Below are 19,435 nucleotides of genomic sequence, written 5' to 3' on the forward strand. Positions count from 1 at the left end.
TACTGCAATATGAAAATTTCGGGCGCAAATAAAACTGTTTCGTTGTCGACGGAGCTTACCGTCGAGATAAAAAAATATGTGAAGTATAGAAAAAATACAGAGAGTCGATAACGGAAAGGAAATTTTTGTACTGAAAAACGAGTAAATTTTAAAACAGCAGCGAAGGGCATTGAACTTGTTAGTACACTTACGCTAAAAGATTGTAGACGTTATTTCGACGAAGATTAACGGTATAAATTAACGGATATGAACTAATCTTGCTGATTCAGAAAAGTTTTTCTTTTTATAACAAATGGAATAATAAGAGCAAAAAATCAAGAAAGCATTTAGCTATTTTACGATCACATACGATCTCTTATAAAAATCCTACAGATTTAAGTCGGATTAAAATTAAACATACAAGAGAGTGAGCTGATTAAAATAATAAATAAAAGAATTAGAGGAAGCGACAGTATATATTACTTTATAATTGTTAATGTAATTAGGATTTTCTTTTATAATTATAAATCAATTATTACTTAAAAATAATTAATAATTGAAAGCTATGGACCAAAGTTGCTTTACACAAGCAAATAAGTTAATAATTACTCGAATGGATACTCGAATGTACAATGAGAGTATATTTATGATATGATTTCTTTGAGAGTAAATGTTACATATGTAATGAAATAAATATGTGTATGGCATTTTATAAATAAATGTAGAATATTAATTTACAGTTTTTTTTCTTATTCTTATCATCATTCACAAATACATAACAATAAATTAATATAATAGATATATTTTTATTTTTTTAATATAATTATAATATTTAATTGTTTCTTGTAATACCAAACTTATAGATACAATATAGAAGAGAATGTTTAAAATAATAAAATATAGAATTGAGAAAAGAAATTGATAAATAATAAAAAAAAATTTATTAGGTGTTGGAATTAATTCGTAGCGTTTTTTAATGAAAGAATGTTATTTATTTCACATGAGCATTAAAAAATACATTAATGAAAGTACTTCCCATCACTTGTAAAACGCTACGAATTAATTCCAACACCTAATATTATTTAATTTCATTTTAAAAATATTGACTTTTAAAATATGAAACTTTTAAAAAAATTAAGCGCCAGCTTAATTTAATTATAAGCATCATAACTTTTATTGGCAAAAAAGTCATTCTAATTAGAAAACTTTGGAAAAATTGTTTTAGGAGTAATTTCTCTCTTCTCAAGAAACATTACAATTTAGATTTTAATTATAAGTTTATAAGATTACTTTTTTACTTTTATTATTAATACATATTTTTCTGTTTTCTCTATCAGGAATATTTGTCATTACTATTTTTTACTTACATAGATATGCAAATTTAATTTCCTTTCAATGAGAAGAAAAAGAAAAAACTCAGAAACTTCCATTTATTTTCCCGAAAATACAGGGTATCTCAAGTAATTACGATAACGTTCCCTTCTGTCGTTCGCTCGATATCTTTGATTCGGAAACTCTTTTCGATAATACGGATATGCAGACGGATATCTATCTTCAGCCACGCTGAGATCACCCTCATAATTCAGATTCCATTTCGACGAAAGAACACTTTTACTATCATCATGGTTGTTAGACTTAACATTACTGGAGATTGATGCGAGGTTTGAGTAATTTGCGTCACGTTTTTCAGTTTGACGACTTAGACGAACCGATAATAAACTAGGATCCAGTAGGATATCATGCGATGACAAATCTTCAGATGGTTCTTCTTTACTATCTGCATCATTTTCTTTATCCTCATTGTGTTGCATATCTTTAATATTATTGCTTGAAAAGTCACTAGTTGAAATTGTGAATGCATTTGATGCGTTATTCAAATATAACGAATCCTTCACGTGTTCTCCAACCTGGGTAGAGTTCTTCACGGGATTTTTAATCAAAGGATATTTAGTATTATTCTGTACATTCTGCTTCAGAGTTACGTGATTTTTTTATATCTCTTACGTCATATACATTGTCCCACGAAGTTTCAATCATTGCTGACGATCCAGTGAACGTTGATTCCGCCAGGATCGCGAGAGAATAGAAATTGAAGAGAATAATGTTGAAGCGTTCCATTTGAATCACGGATTTTCTGGATGGTACAAAGAGTACAGTTTTCAATTGCTGACTAATGGTTCAGAAAGTTGAAGCAAGTCTTTTATAGCTTGCTACTCAGGATTCGTTGCTAAATTACTTGTTAAACATTATCGATATCGTTAAGAGTTCGCTAATCATAAATACAATATTTCTTCGTGGTTGATCAAACAGTAGTTGTTGTAATATTCATTAAATGTTCTTGTACGTATTATTTCATAATCGTTTCATAAATTTATGGAATGTAAGAATTATATTTAAAAATAAATATAATGAATAGATAAATATAATGAATAAAAAATTTTGACAATTTTCTATAATTTTAATTTTTTATTAAAGTTATTAAAATATAAGAAATAAAATATTAGCATATGTATATTAATCAAAATAGAAAAATCAATATTTTATACAACACGAAAAAATATGAAAAATACAAAATTATAACTCATTTGAATTAATTGCTATATGATTGACAATTATGTTTGTCTGTATGATGCAGCATCTGTGCAACGAAGTTTACCGCAAGGTTGATACTCACGTTTATTAACAGAGAAACGATAATTCTTTCAGCATGTCATATAAAACCAGTATGATCCGTTATACCTTGACAGACCTGGAAAATCTTTGGTGAAGCAGTTTCGTGAAGCTACAGAAAGATTATTGCAGTTTTATTATCGAGATGAAAAACGACTTATCGGTACGTTTTTAGATCAATTTTTAGTCACTTGAAAATTTCACTTTTTATATAGCAATTAACTCATTATATAAATGTACGAAGACTATACGCTAAATTTTGCGTCATAGAGTGCAATCTATATAAATTTTTTATTTGAAAAAATTATTTATATTTATAAAGTTAATAAGAAATATGAAATATAAAAAGTATATAATTAATTGAATGTATAATTTATTAAATTAAAATTAATTATTAACTTAGAGTTGATAATAGTATGATGAAATATTTAATTTTTAATGACAAATCAATATATATATGTGCATTAATATTTTAAATACATTTTTTGTAATAATTAAATTCCTCAAATTAAAATCTCGAGAAAGTAAATTCTGTTGTAAATTTTAATCTGTTTAAAGTATACAGCTTTTTAATTGCATTCAAGTCAAAACTTATTAAACTCGTATTTTTAAAATGTCATTGCATTTTACAGCTTACAAGAAATATCATGTTTTTTGTGATCTTCGTATTATTCGTGTGCATATCCGATGCGAAACCTATTGATTATGAAGATGTTGCAAATTTGTTACCAACGGAACCTCAGACCACGAATGATACGTTGGCCGCCGTTGTGCGAGATCCGGTAGTGCAAGATGCTGTACAAAATACAGTCGGCAATAGATCCTTAGAAGGCTTGGTGATAAAGAAGAAAGTGCTTGTTATGCCCGCCACTGAACCTACTAAGGTTTTTACTTATCATATTCTATATATTTTTATATATATATATATACAATTAATTATAAATATTACTTCAACATTCTGTATATCTGCTTCATTAAAGAACACGGTATTTAAAAATACAAATGAATACTGCTGCTATTAACGATATACTTGTTAATTATTAGTGTGACTACTATCATTAGCTTTTATTAACAATAATAAACCCATTCATAGCATGATTCAAAATTAGTCATGTACATAACAGCTGTTTGAAAATGTTAATTAATTATTAAAAAGAATTACGTTTTGTTTTACAATTATTAATTGTTGTTTTATATTACGTCAATTTATTTTTAGTATAGAGATAAATAACTGTTTTTAGGAAAATAAAAAAAATTTAGCATATGTTTCATATATTGGAATTTATTACATTATTATTTAAAAGTAAAATCTTTTTAAGGTGGTGTCACAAAGTGAGCAGATTCTTGTCGTTCCCGTGGCGAATTTAGAGGATGTACGGAAAAATATAACAGAAACTGTGAATGCAAAAACTGATGTAGATGGTTTAATATCTACAGATGTTCAATTTTTTACTGAAAATGGTGAAAATGGATACATAAACTCGGTAAAATGCTATATATTGGTATTCTATTATCGTATAACATATATTTTTTTAAGTATACATATATTCCGATAACATGCATGTTTAAGATGTCGTAGGCTAATATTTCATTCTTATATATAAGATCGTCTTAAATACAGTCTTAAGATATCATAAATCATTCAAAATTATTAGTATCTTATTACAAGACAGGAAATTTGAAATAAAAAGTAGATTACGAATACTGGTCATAAAGATCATCTTATAAACATGCGTGTTGCCTGTATATAAATGAGCGACACTTGTCATGATGTATATTAACTGCCGATGTAATTTATAAAGAAATCGTCAAAAAACATGTGATGGATTGACGTAATGTTATCGAACATATGATCTTCTAGGAAAGTAAAGATCTTTCGTCTTATGCATCGCAGCACGACGATTTATACGAAGCATCAACCGAGACATTTAAAAGTACGCGGAAGCCGTTCCTTATCGATAACATATCTCAAGAAATTCCATATTTTATGCCAAACCCGAGCCAGGAAATAATGCCCTCAGAACATCCACCACTCACAATATCGGTACCAATCATCGCGTTCCTCGAACCCGCAAAAATTTCTGATGATAAAGTTGACGTGCCAATCGCGGCAATATTACCAATGCAAGATGAAATTTCAAAATTGAAGAACAGCCATGACGAAGTTCAACAAAATGTTCAAAATTACGATGATGAAAGTTCGTGGAGCGTGGATCCTAATAATTGGCGACTTGATCTATCCTCTTCGGAGGTAAATCCATTTTTCTCACAATATTTAAGATAATTTCTTTAAATTTTTTATTTTTTAGGAACTATGAAATTTTGATAGACAAATGCTTAAAACGTAATTATAAGGAAACTTCATTACTTCAATTATTATGATTAAATTTACATATCATTATATTATATATACGTTAGATGTTAGAAAATAATGCTGCAGAAAAAAAATTAAATTATAAAATTAAATTATAAAAAAGTCAGTATATCTATATTTTATAGAAAATATTTCAAAATTGCAATAAATTATAATCGTTACCATCAATTTAATTATAACTAATTAAATTAAAGTTAGTTACAAACTTTGCGTTTAAAGATATAAAAATGAATATATTTAGAGGAAGATTTAAAGATGTTTCTTCATAGATGGGAATGTCACCTTCACTGTATGAGTCGAGTACAAAACAGATCAAGTACACGAATGATATTAATTCCAAAAATTCGTTGCCTGCTAAAATGTCTCGTGTTGATATTACACCACTCTTTTGGACTTCGGATGCGGACATTAACTATCCCAAAGATCCACACGATATGGAAGTCGCCGCAAATATTGTTTTTAGACCATTCTTCAAATATCGACAAGAAATGCAGCAGAGATCTTATAGAAATCCGACTTATCGAAGATACAATTCTTACAATTCTTATCCGAGACGAAATTATCGATACAGACCCTGATAATTCCAATGATTATTATTAGTATTTTAACGGTAGTGAACGTTCTTTAATTAAAACAATTTATAAAGCGTAAATAATTATCTTTCATAATTGTCAAGTTAAATTACATACGTTAATTTAAACTATGTAAAAATACAATTTTTTATTAAATTTATTATTTATTGTGATTTTTATATTTTTAACTTGATTTTTAAGTCTATAAAATTTAAATAATAAAATGGACTAGACTAATGTTTGAGTTAATAAATATTTATTAATAAAATATCGACATAATTGTGACTAAACAATTATCAAATAGAAAATTAATTAATTAAAATAAATTATACTTTACAATACTACCTAGTTCTACTTTGTCCCCGTTCTTTAATCCCATTTTTTCTTCCAAATATCTTTATGCTATACTATATAATATTTAAATGAGCAATCGTGCATAATTATTTGTTATTATTGTTTTTAATTAACACGCAATTCAGTTATGCGTCACAGTCAGATTTAAACCTGACAGATTCGAAGGATTATTCCTTGTCTCTTTTATTTAATAAAACACGTTTTCTCACATTACATATGGATTCTTCAAAGTAGAAAGTATGTATATGTTAAATGATCGCGAATTAAACTGCTAAAAAAGGAAACTTTGGAATTAATTTAACATTTACTAGATCGTATCTTGAGATATATACCTCATATTTAGAAATCGTTTGCCAGAGGATCTGACGATAACATAAATGAAACATGTGTCAATATACATATATTCATAAAGTGGAACACAAAGTCTGTGTAAAACAAATATGTGCCGTTTTAAAAAATATATAAATTCGTGGATGCAGATTAATACTGTTTTTATGAGAAAAACGAACAAAACCAATGCTTCTTTCGAAAGTAGCACTTAAAAAGTAGGATAATTAGTACATGTTTAAATCTTATTACCCGACAGAACTAAAGAAAGTAGTAATATAGATTATTTTTCAACGATTGCTTAAAAAAATATTTAATTCCTTAAACGATGTTTTCTATGATTGATATAATTGTTACAACTAATTTTGTAATAAATAAAGCATTGCTTCATGATAATGAAGAACCGAATTGTTATAAGTTTCACTATTATAAAAATTATTATTATATATTTCTTATTAAAATAATATCTATATTTAATTATAACAACTGTATTAAGATAGAATTTTATTATTTACATATTATCAATATTTCTTTAGTGGCTCATTTAATATTAAATGCATAATATTGGAGAAAAATGTTTGTAACATAGGAACAGTTCCTAATATTAGATGACAATAAAATTGCGAACATTAATCAAGGTCTCATCGGCGAATCGTTTGAATGATTATTGGCGTACTTACTAGGAATACGGTAGAAATTACTGCAGTTTGTAGTAAACGTGTCATTGTTAATGCCCTCGGGGCGAATAGTTAGTCACTCGCTCCTTCAACTATTCATTCATACGACGTAAGACAGTGGTTGTCTAATTTTTCGTGATGTCTTAATTTCTTGTCCTTAGATTTCTTAATTAGCGTAATAAATGTGTACCTCGTAAATCATTCAATAATAATTTTAATTAAAATTTAAATATAAAACAATACATTATTTATATACCGATAGTAAGAGTTCAAAATAAATTTTATTATTTTTGTTCTTTATTCCAGAATTACTTTTAAATGAGAAACACTGTCACCGTCATTAGAAGAGTGGGAAAACCGCTTGCATATGCAACACGTGTGAGTCGTACGCACAAATGTTTAGCGCTCAATGAATAGGCTTTTAACACTAGCAGAATTTACTGTGAATTACAAGAAAATGCCTAATCCTTAGTTTACATGAAAGTCAGAAATAGTTTCGGTATCTGTATTATCGTAAAAACCAAGTTTCATAATACTAAACTAAAAAAACGTCTTCAATTCCCAATAATATCTAATTGTTAACATAATACAAAAGTTGTATGAATGTAAGTTTAATATAGTATAAGTACTACTTTATTATAGACTTATTTTTTTATTGTTCACGATATTTATATTATAATGTACAACTCATATTCATACAACTTTTCCATCAAAAAATTCAATTTAAAATATAACACGTGAATAATAAATTATAATAAGAAGTTACAATAAGTTATAAGTTATAATAATAATAAATTATAGTAGTAATAATGGTATATTCAAAAATTCTGCATCTGTATAAATCTTATAAAATTCACAACATCCTGAAATTATTATTTCGCAGATATGATCAAAAGTTTGTTTCCCTTTCCCTTCCTCTGACAGTTTTTTTTTTCATAGAGGACTTTCACCCATCTTGCAAAAGAAACACTATGAATTTTCGAGTCTCTTCATCTGTTTGCGGTTCGTTTACGAAGATGATTCACTGTAGACTCACAGTGGCGGGATTTTTACCAGGAACAAGACTGCTCTTGCTTTACAACGAATCTGCATATCACAGACTCCTGTGTGAAACTAACTTAATTGCGTTCTTCGAGATCGCAGTCGGTTTAGGTATATAACCGTAGCGCGGTCAATCTTTCCCCTCAAACGCCGCTTAAGAGTCCGAGCAAGAACTGGAGAGCGAGCCGCAATCAAGACATTCGCGACAGGAAGAAAGGAAGTACCACTGTATCATGAGATTGACATTGACGGTAAGGATCAGAAATGAAATAATTTATCGAATAATTAATCTAATTTTTGAAATTCTACCTTTTCTTCGATATTAAAAAAAATTTTTATGATTGAATATTATATTCAGAATATTTTATAATTTTAAATATAATATATCAGGTTGAACTTATTGCTTATTTTTCTTTTTTACCGCTTAATTTAACATAATATAATTGAATACAAATTATGTTAAAATAATAAAATCTATATTAAAGATGTAATAGTAAAAATATAATAATATTAAAATATAATATAATGTATAAAGTTAATAATCAGTTTTATATAATTCTTTAAAAAATAACAATTATTTAAAAATATGATTATAATGCTGTATTATTTCATCAAAAATATAACAGATTTGTCTAATTATAATAATTGATTTAATTAAATATAATAATTAAATAAAATAATAAATATGTAATAATAACATAATAAAATAATAATGTAATAATAAAAAATAACATTAATTTCATTGTCTTCTAACAGTGCTTCTTTTTAATTTTAACTGCTTTTATTAATCATATATACATTTTAAATTAAACATTTTTTTAATCAAAATTTAATTTTAATTTCTTGTTTATTTGCGCATAAAGTTTTTTTATTTGTTTTGATTCATAATGATAAAAAACGTTATATTGCGAAATGTCTTCATTAATCATTAAAAATGGAAATCGTAAAAATTAATGAAATGCCATTTTATTATCTTCATTAGTAGATACTAAGACATAAAACAGACAGGAAAATCATTGAATCAAGATTAATTTTCCATAAATTTGCAGAAGTCATGACATTTTTTATTCCAATTGTCTAAATGGCATTAGAGTATATATTCGCTTAAGGAAATATGTCATCATCGTTTTTATTAAGATGTGATTAAAATTATCGTGTCAAACCACAGAAGATAATATTTATATGTTTCGTCATGTAGTAAAGATTATGCCAACTTTGAGAGAATTTAAAAAGACCTGATTTTTTAAATTTAACATGTAGATATATCTTTTTATGTTTATTAAGTACACTTGTATTTCAACACTTTTCATCTATTCTCTTAATTTTTTATTCTCTTACTTTTTGTAAATAAAATAAGAAAATATTTTTATTGGTAATCTGCATTTAAAAATAAAAATAATATAAAAATTAATATCTTCACAAATAATTAAAAGCAAAATATGTAAATATTAATCTATTTTAATATTAGGTGTTGGAATTAATTCGTAGCGTTTTACAAGTGATGGGAAGTACTTTCATTAATGTATTTTTTAATGCTCATGTGAAATAAATAACATTCTTTCATTAAAAACGCTACGAATTAATTCCAACACCTAATAATTCTAAACTATTAAGAGACCAGCAAATAAGATATTTAAATAAGCAGATCCTTTATAACATTTAATAAAATAGCAAATATAATATAATATAAGTTTTATGTTTCGGCTCACAGAATCTTCATCGGTTATAATAACATAAAAATTAAAATTTACAATCTTAAATCTTACATCTTACTATAAAGTGACAATGAGAGGCAAGTTGGTTCTTTCCGTATATGATGTGGTAATTAAAGATGCATACACCATGTCCAACAATAAAATATGAGTAGTTAGCATCAAAATGTAAAATCCAATAACAAATTCGTTTGACAGCGAGAATTAAGTTAAGTCCAATGTAAATTGTAAGGTAAATATTGTGAAATTGTCCAAAGTTAAATTTAAGTCACTAAAAATTAGAGAATGGAAAGTTACTTTTTAAAAATAACAAGTATTAGTTACTCGTAACTGAGTAGAAAAAGTAACAAGTTACTAGTTATCAATTTTTAAAAGTAACTCGTTACAGTTACTGTTGATTGAGAAAGTAACTTTCCGTTTTTTTTTAAATATCAACAACCAATCACAGCGGATGGATGCTTAAGAGTTTCAAACATTATGAGTAGCTTGTTCAATCGAATCATGTCCAATCGTATGAAAAGTAACGATAAAAGCATCTGTAAAATTCATTATCGTTATCAAAGAAATAAAAGTAACTACGTTATCGTTGCAGTTATAAAAAAAAAGTAATGTATTTATATTTTATTGTTGAACATAATATGTGCCTGTTCTAATTACCACATTACATGCGGAAAGAAAATTCTATCTAGTTGCCGACTTGTCTCTTATTGTCACTTTATAGTTAGATGTAAGATTTAAGATTGTAAGTTTTAATTTTCATGTTATTACAACTGATGAAGATTCTGTGAGCCGAAACATAGGTATTTATATTTTATATTATATTTGCTATTTTATTAAATGGTTAAAAAGGATCTTATTTGTTCGCTCTTGATCGTTTTAGGTTATTGATATATTATTTTGGAAACAAATGAGTTATCTTATATTATTGTTTATACTCTATTTTTCAGCTTTTTTTATTAATTGTTTATTTATCTATTTTTCAGTTCTTTTTATTGACCATCTCGCTAAGCTTAAGCAGTGCGAGAAGTCGCCAGCACACAAGCGTATTAAATTCCGATCAATCAATCAATCATCCAGATTACACACAATCGAACAAATTCTTGGATAATGAAAGAGACATCAAGCGGGTGCAAATCTACAATCAAATTGGATTGGATGGTAAAGTACGAAGGATCCATTTGGATTCTAATGAAGAGGATAAACCAGGCATTCGCGCATATGGTCTACCGAAAAAACATTTACAAGATAACGGTATTATTGAGAGATTGCAGCTTGGAGAAGATCGCATAAGGGATGACACCTTAAAAAATGGTCGATTGGTAAGTATTCTATTTAATCAGTTAATGTAATATGTTCCTAAATTCATGACTTGAATTTTTTTTAATTTTATCTTAATATTATATCAGGACTTGGATGTTATAATATAAATTTATATAAGATAATATTAAGATATACATTATATTAAAAAATTATATTAAGTTTAATAAATTACAATAATTAAAAAATTTAAATTAATAATTTCTATAATTATATAACTTATCATATATATCACAACAATAGTTGTAATTATATTATATTACATTACATTATTGATTTAAATCATAGAATAAGATATGTTTACAAAAATTATAAAACAATATATCTCATATGTATGTAATAATTGTAAACGTACACAATAAAAGCTGTCTTTCTTTTATAGGTGGAAGCTTACGGAATACCAAAAAATAAAATGGAGACTAATGGCTTTATAGAAAGATTGTCATTGTCAAGCATAGGTCACCAAGCTGCTAAATTAGACTCAAGAAATGAAAATGTTAGAATAAGGAGATCTATTCGTACAGGATCCGAGGACAAGGTCGAAAAGAAGGTTACTAGCGAGGCGGAAGATATGCAGGGACAAGATTCTAAGGTTTTTAGACCGCTTTTCGTCCACAGACAACAAGTAGCTGCTAGAGAAAGACGCAAGCACGCAAGGAATGTTTTACATAGAAATCACAGGCATACGACACATCAACCTTGCTATCATCATCGAGTGACCAATTGATTTTATCATAATAAAATTAAATATGTATTCTTCATTCTACAGAAGCTAAACTAATTATATTTAATTTAGTACTTATATTTAAAGCAAAAAATCTTATTCTCTCTTTTCTAGATTTGTTAAAATTATTTTTATAAATCTTTTAAACGTTCAATCTTTTACAATAAAATTTTATATTTGCAAAAAATTCTGTTTCATTAAATAAATAAAATATTTAAAAAATGTATAACTCTATAATTTCATATAGATACTGTTGAGTTTTCGTATTATCGATTATGCTTAAATAATTGCACTAAAGTATAAATGTAATGATAATTTGTTGCACATTATTAGAGGAGTAAGATTGCATAAGTATTTGAAATTATAAATTTTATAAGTACTATTTTGCTTTTATGCATTAGATTAAAATGCTTTTATGCATTATCTTATGCTTTATGCACGATGCCAAAAAATATTATATAAATTAATATTTTAATTTTAGATAATAATATTCTGACTTACGTCTCTAAATTAATTCGTATAGTCTAAACAAAATCATTGATTTACATACTAAATGTAATTGCTGTATCTATTAAATAAATAAAATGTATAAATTTGATAACATTTTCTTATTTATCTTTTTTATATAATAACTTTAAAATTATTAAATAAATATTTTATATTTAATTATAATAAAGGTAGGTTGTATGAGCTTGCTCAAAAAGATCAATTAAAAGATGATCCTAATATAAAACATTCAGAAAAGGGGGAAATTTTTTTGGAAAAAATTATATCGTTCCGATAAATTTTAGCGTATATGTACATTTATGTGCATATACATTTTATACATCTTTAATAGTTACGTATAAACTTTTCAAAAGATTTTATTAGGGACGCATCCGGTATCCGGTATTCTCCGGCACTTTTTTATTATCCGATCGGATACCGGATATTCTTACATTCTGTCCGGATATCCGACATCCGGTATCCGGTAATTTTACGATCGCTAAATTTTATTAACATTTACCTGAGTTAAATTAAATTAAAGTTAAGCTAAATTTCTCGTCTGTACAAATACTTTTTGAGCATTCAAACAATACAATTTTTAATTTTCGCTTATTTTTCAGATGATATATTTTATATAATTAATATTATTAACATTATTTTGATATATATAATTTTAAGAAATACAGTCTATTTTAATCTTTATGAATAAATTGTTAATTATCCAACAAGAAATGATCGTTTATTAAACGTCGAATCGATATCAAATTGGTGTTGAAATCATTGAATTTATATCGATTCGATATCAATTCGATGACTCATTTCTCGCTGGACAATATTTATAAATAAAGATTTTTTAAAAATACACTGTACGAATACTTTTTGCACTCACTGTATATGCCACATCACATAAGGCGTTTTGCAAGACCTTAATTTGCCGTTGACATTGTAATCTATCCAAATAATGTAAAACAAAAAAGTAAGATATATTATCATATGATTATAGTCTTTTATATGATTAATTTTTTATGTAAATCTTGTTCCAAATAAAAAATTACAAAATTTTTTAAAATAAAATTTATTTGAAAAAAAGATTAGATTTTTTCGTCATTTTTTCGACACGTTTTTTAGTAAAACCAAATTAGGCTTTAATTATGTCATTGTTATTTACGTTTTAGAGGTTTTTAATTATATTTATCTACTATATATTAGGTGTTGGAATTAATTCGTAGCGTTTTTAATGAAAGAATGTTATTTATTTCACATGAGCATTAAAAAATACATTAATGAAAGTACTTCCCATCACTTGTAAAACGCTACGAATTAATTCCAACACCTAATATATATATATATATATATATATATATATATAATATAATAAATTTGATTTTATTTTTGCCATAATAAAAATTAATTTTTCGCAAGTTTCTTACGACTTTAATTTTAACGCTCTCTTGTTTGAAAAGAGATAAAAATGTATATTTTTAAATTCTTTTTTTCGATGATCATTTTTACATGTTTTTATTTGGCAAATACTCATTTTGGTCTCTTGAGTTATCACTTTAAAATTATCGCTGTGCAAATGTTTAAGTAGTTAAAATTAAAAATTGAATTTTTTGTTTATTTATTTAAAATAATATAATAATTATATTCCTCTCGAAATGCAAAAATTTAATTGATTGATAAAAAAATTACTGCTAAAATAACTTACATTAATACTTTTCGATTAAATAAGACTTTACTCTTTATTTTGGATTAATATTTTATGATAAGTAAAATTAATTTAGAATGAGAATAAGAAGCAATGTTTCGGCATAAATTTATATTATAAAAAATTAAATATTTCGTGTAATATAAAATTATTACAAACTAATAATCACTTATTATATCACAATCGAAATATTTACGGTGTATATATTGAACTAACTAAACTGTACATAAATACAATAAAATATTTATTGAATTATTGAAAATTGATTCAATGAGTTCTCATAATGATTTAGGTTATAAAACCATATATATATTACTAGAATTCATTGCAAGAATAAATATATCATATAAATAAATTCAGTTATTATATCAATGAATTAACTATATTAAATCGAATATTAAGTTAAGCATTGATTATTCATTGAATTAAAAATGACCAAAATTTTTTTCAGTGTCGATGAGTTATGTGTATGCATAATAAATCTAAGAAATCGAAGAAATAAAGCAAACACTGTGCAATAAAACTTATTCATCAGAGAATATTAAAAATGTGTAACGAATAAATTATTTTATTTATTTCGTAATATGCGTTAAAATATTTTGACAGTTGGACAATCGGCGCGCGGCTTGTTTGTTTAACGCGGACGCGATGCGCGACGATCGGTCGGACAGCGTATCATGTTTACATGCCGTCATTCATATACCTAGCCACAGAGGTTTGTGCATGGGAGGATAGTCGTTCCACATTTCCTTTTAAAATGTAATCACGTAATCGCGACAAATGCTAGATAATACGAAACGTCTGCATTTGCGTAAAAGCTGCATTTGCGCATAATGAGATTAATCAATGAATTAAAAAACGTTCTATTTCGTATTTCTTTCAGTCGTTTTTGAGCGCTGACAGCATTCTGATTATCAAGGTTGTAACGATCATATTCCATGGATCGATTGCGCAATAATGTCATGCACTTTCTGATACATCTTATACATCTTTCAAATATACATTTACAAATTTTTTTTAATTTCTCGGTATTGAATTATTATAATTTTCTTGCTCTACTTTAACGCTACTTATGCAATGGCACTTCATGAATATACTTACGACATACGATTATTAGCTTGCACGATTAACTATTCATGAAACAATTGAGATGACAATCATGTACTACGGAATTAATAGATATTTTGTACGATTCAATCATTTGAAATCGAAACGCAATAGAAAGACAGGATTTATTATTATTTTGCGAAAATTAGGAACAATAATTATTTTTATTTAACAAAAAAGTTTTCTTTTGCTTGAGTATAACTCTCGATTATACTTTGAACGGTAATACACGAGTCATAAAAAAGTAACGTTAATATAAATATCCTTAAGCAAATAACGCAATTCCACAAGCGATTCTTATTTTCATAATTAATATAGTTTGTAACTAATAATTTAATTAATTTTTCGTTTTCATGCATCTTTTGTGATGATATCTTCCCTCTCACGAGGATCTTGATGTGATGGAAGGCTCAGTATCCTGAAGATATACACAAAAAGAACGGTTTCTCTAAAGTATCTTAATCAGTCCACAATATTTAAAAAATATTTTTTAAATATTTATTTTTAATATTTTTACATTAAATAAATATTTTAAAAACATTTTAAAAACATTCTGTGCTGATTAGAATCTAAACACACACACATTTTCGGATCTATCTGAATTATATATTTAGATAAATTTTTAGATACTTGAATAAAATCGTTTTCTTCATGTAAAAATCCAATAACGGCGAAGCTAACGTACCCTCATCACCGATTTAATTGAAAGTAAACGAATCGCAGCTGGTTCATCATGTCGTGCGTTTGCTTCGGGAGTGCCATTATCAGACTAATTAACTTTTCACAAAACCCATTCAATGGAAGTTTCGACGATGGAATCATATCTTCGATGTTTTGACAGTAAGCGGAACTCTTATTGAAACTCTTATTGCTGTATAAAGTGGCCACTATGATCATTGCAACTCTCACGTCAAGAGCTCCGGGCATAAGGTGATGCCGGCCGCATAATGTTATGCACTCCGCAATAGTGCAGTGTTCGCGCGATTTAGCAACTACTTGTTGTTGTCGGCTGATTGAGGACACACTCTGTCTGTTGACAAACGGTTCGGCCTTTAGCGATACGAATTCGATTGATTTATCCGGATTCGTCGCTCAAAAAGGAGTTGCATTGCTCTGATCAAGGTGCTCATTTTTCTATCTTTATCCACCAGCGTCTTAATTACGTTTATTCTGACTTAATCTGAGCCTAGCTCTTAGTTTTGCTTGTGACGAGCAGGATTGGATTCTATTTTCTAAATTGTCTAAATTGTTAAATCAGCAATGGATACCAACTTTTCTCTTATTACAGACGCTCGTCACATTTATCAGTTATAATAAATAAAATTGATTTTCCATAAGTTTTTTCCCACTTTAATATTAACGTTTTTTTGGAGGGAGGGGGGAGGAGGTGATAAAAATATATATTTCTGAATTCTTCTTTTTGATGATCATTTTTACATTTTTATTTGGCAAGTACATATTTTGATCTCTCGAGTTATCATTTCAAAATTACTGCGGCATAAATGTTTAAATGGCCGCATTTAATTTGGAATCTGCGCAGAATCGTACGAAATTTGTCTCAAGAACAAACGCACTTGAGTTTCTTTCACCACGGATTAACCATTAATGACAAGTTTATTAATTGACAGCTGCAGTGTACCATATAAATCGTACGTGTTATAATTTTCGTTTGATAATACATTTAATAATACTCGTTTCATTTACAAATATACAACAGATAAAAATTAATCATGCTATTTTAAAAAAAGATACATTGCAAAACGCTTTAAAATAATTACGCCAATATTTCGATTATCCATTGACAGTATAGGCTAAATTCCAAATCTATATAATATGAATTAAAAGAACGATTGCATTGAACTTAAAAATATACAATAAAAGATAATTTATTTAAGAAATGTAAAATTAAGACATAAATAATCACGTAAGTAAAATATTTTTTAAATTTGTTAATTATTTATTTAATTATCAATCTTCTTTTCGTACATGTTTTTACGTATATATAAAGTACATCTAAATATAAATGCAACTTATACTCATTAAATTTAAATCTTAAGAATTTATTTTATCTAAAATATAATTAACTTATATACATTTTATCTATTAGCATGTATACAAGAATATGGACTGTGTTTGAATTAAACAAAATTATTTCTATAATTGTCATATACACACTTGACTTATTATTGTTTCTTATATTATTACCATTTATGATGTGGGAATGGATTTCTGAAAGGCCATATATAATAACGATTTTGAGAGCAGTCATTGAGGTAATGTTTAATAATTATTTAATATTTTGGTTATTAAAAGAATTAAATATTCAACATATTCATTTTTTAAACTTTTTAAATTTTTTTCGATATTTCTGTCTATTATTTGTATATATGTATATTTTCAATTCATTTAAAATTTGTTATTTTTTTTTTCGCAGGTCACTTTAGAGTTGATTATGTGGATTATCTTTGCTGGTGTATCAATACTTACCACTCTAATTTTTGTATTTGATGATGTATATTGCAGTAAAACACATTGTGACAACCAACAATATTTACATGTTGCACAATATGATAATAACGATAAAAATTCTCACATTGTAAAATCTTCAAATTAAAAAAAAGAAACAATTTAAAATACATAAATAAAATTCAAACTGTTTAAAATTTTGATTAAAAATAAAGATTTTTATTTACCGCCTTCCTTCTTGAACGTATCATTGTTGTTATTTTCAATAATTAATTCGCACTAATAATTAATTCAATAATTAATTCGTTTTAGATGTAAATGCTTAAATTGCTTTGCAACCGTATTTATTTCTTTGTGAATACAAGTTTGACTAATATGTCGAATAGGCTTAATAAGCAGCTCTGATGATTTTGACTTTAACATATGTTGTTACCATAGATTTTATTATTATAAATTTTAGCATATTTCGTTTAATTTATATTTCATTAAAAATATTAATTTTTGTTACAATTTAAATTAGAAAAATTTATTTATTCTTCGAATCTACAATATTTATTTCAATCAACGCGTTTTATAATATGCATCAACAAATATATATTATCTTGTATATCATTATTTTTAGTCTCATTATATTCAATTCCTGACTGCTAATTTGACGCTTATTAACTTCCTTTTACAGCATCCTGATCTTTGTTCTATTTCTCATTGTTCATGTTTTCTCATCTTATTACGCAATATCTCTACTACAATTCTTCTGTATAATTTGTTATCTCTTCTGTTTCTAACTTTATAATATCAATCATACAAAAAAAATAATGGGAAAAAATTATGAGATGAGGGAATTTTTTATTCTTCAGATTAAAGAATATTTTCAATTAAAGTGGTATATTATTACAATTAGGATTGAGAACGTTACTTTACAATTATGATACGTTATCATTATTTTTTTTTTTAAAGATAACTTGTTCATTATTCATTATTAATAATCTAGAGACGGTAGTGGCTCGGCGCTAAGCATGGCACAAAACACTAACGTGCTTTGTTTACGCGAATTGCGCCAGATCGAGATTATCGGATCTCAATAATGGCTATCTCGATTGAATTTAAATTTAAAAATGACGTCATGCATTATTATTACTTACAATTAGAAATTAACAATTCGTTACTTTTTTACTCGAGACATTTTTTTGTTACTTTTATGTAATATGGTAATAAAATAAGACAATAGATTTTAAAATTACATTATTAATTAATATTAAATCTTAAAAGTTAATTTCTATACAAAGTATCTCAAAATTCGATCAATCAAAATAACAAAACAAGAAAGTTCTGGAAAAAAGAATAAATTAAAAGACTATTTGTCATTCCGAACAATAGTTTTTGTTTTTGAAATATAAAAGTTTAAAACAATTATAGATTATACAGTTAAACGATTATCTATCCGTGAGTTGTCACATGCAATTACTATAACTATCGATGACTCATAGATAGATAATTAGCCATTTAATCGTAATCTATAATTTAGCATTTTTAAATTATGTTACGTTTACACCGTGCGCTTCGTGGTTTAAATTATATATTAATTATACACCATGTATGTAGTCCGCGGTCTAAATTATATGTTAATTATATAATAATTATACCCAAATTCGATCTAAATTATTTAAGTCCCATGCTAAAACACTTGGTCACCGGCGAGGTACTATTAAAGATCCTCGGTTCTGGGTCTAAATTTTCGTGACTGGCCCGGGGGGCCCGGGGATAATTGAAGAACGGTAATGATAATGACCGATAATTAATAAAAATTTATGATTATTAACATAAATGTTTCTATAATACATTATTAAATTCGATTTTTTATTATATAAATGCTGTATAAATAAATATGCATACTTTTAATGCTATAATATCTTATATATTG

At 26.4% G+C, this 19,435-nt stretch overlaps 3 protein-coding genes and 1 pseudogene across 3 annotated transcripts; 3 read left to right on the forward strand and 1 right to left on the reverse strand.

Annotated features, from left to right (window-relative positions):
• Positions 1 to 357: 357 nt before the first annotated feature.
• LOC105143556 (uncharacterized) lies at positions 358 to 2,552 on the reverse strand (annotated as a pseudogene).
• A 135-nt stretch (positions 2,553 to 2,687) lies between these two features.
• LOC105143663 (uncharacterized) lies at positions 2,688 to 5,934 on the forward strand. The gene is given in 6 exon segments (XM_087416800.1): positions 2,688 to 2,812; positions 3,282 to 3,533; positions 3,969 to 4,133; positions 4,511 to 4,900; positions 5,293 to 5,595; positions 5,597 to 5,934. Coding segments are annotated over 6 exon segments (1,155 nt in total). The 5' UTR covers positions 2,688 to 2,794; the 3' UTR covers positions 5,624 to 5,934.
• Positions 5,935 to 8,108: 2,174 nt separating this feature from the next.
• Positions 8,109 to 12,350, forward strand: LOC105143557 (uncharacterized). The gene is made up of 3 exons (XM_011051948.2): positions 8,109 to 8,245; positions 10,690 to 11,025; positions 11,406 to 12,350. Exons 1-3 carry the CDS (start codon positions 8,228 to 8,230, stop codon positions 11,748 to 11,750), a joined length of 699 nt encoding a protein of 232 aa, XP_011050250.1. The 5' UTR covers positions 8,109 to 8,227; the 3' UTR covers positions 11,751 to 12,350.
• A 1,375-nt stretch (positions 12,351 to 13,725) lies between these two features.
• Positions 13,726 to 19,339, forward strand: LOC147910599 (uncharacterized). Its single transcript, XM_087416797.1, has 2 exons — positions 13,726 to 17,321; positions 17,483 to 19,339. The coding sequence occupies exons 1-2, from the start codon at positions 17,157 to 17,159 to the stop codon at positions 17,660 to 17,662; spliced, it is 345 nt and encodes a 114-aa protein (XP_087272923.1). The 5' UTR covers positions 13,726 to 17,156; the 3' UTR covers positions 17,663 to 19,339.
• The last annotated feature ends 96 nt before the right edge of the window (positions 19,340 to 19,435 follow it).

Source organism: Acromyrmex echinatior, chromosome 2 (assembly GCF_024713525.1).
Source record: "Acromyrmex echinatior isolate Ae372 chromosome 2, ASM2471352v2, whole genome shotgun sequence".
In the NCBI taxonomy this organism is placed as follows: Eukaryota; Metazoa; Arthropoda; class Insecta; order Hymenoptera; family Formicidae; genus Acromyrmex; species Acromyrmex echinatior.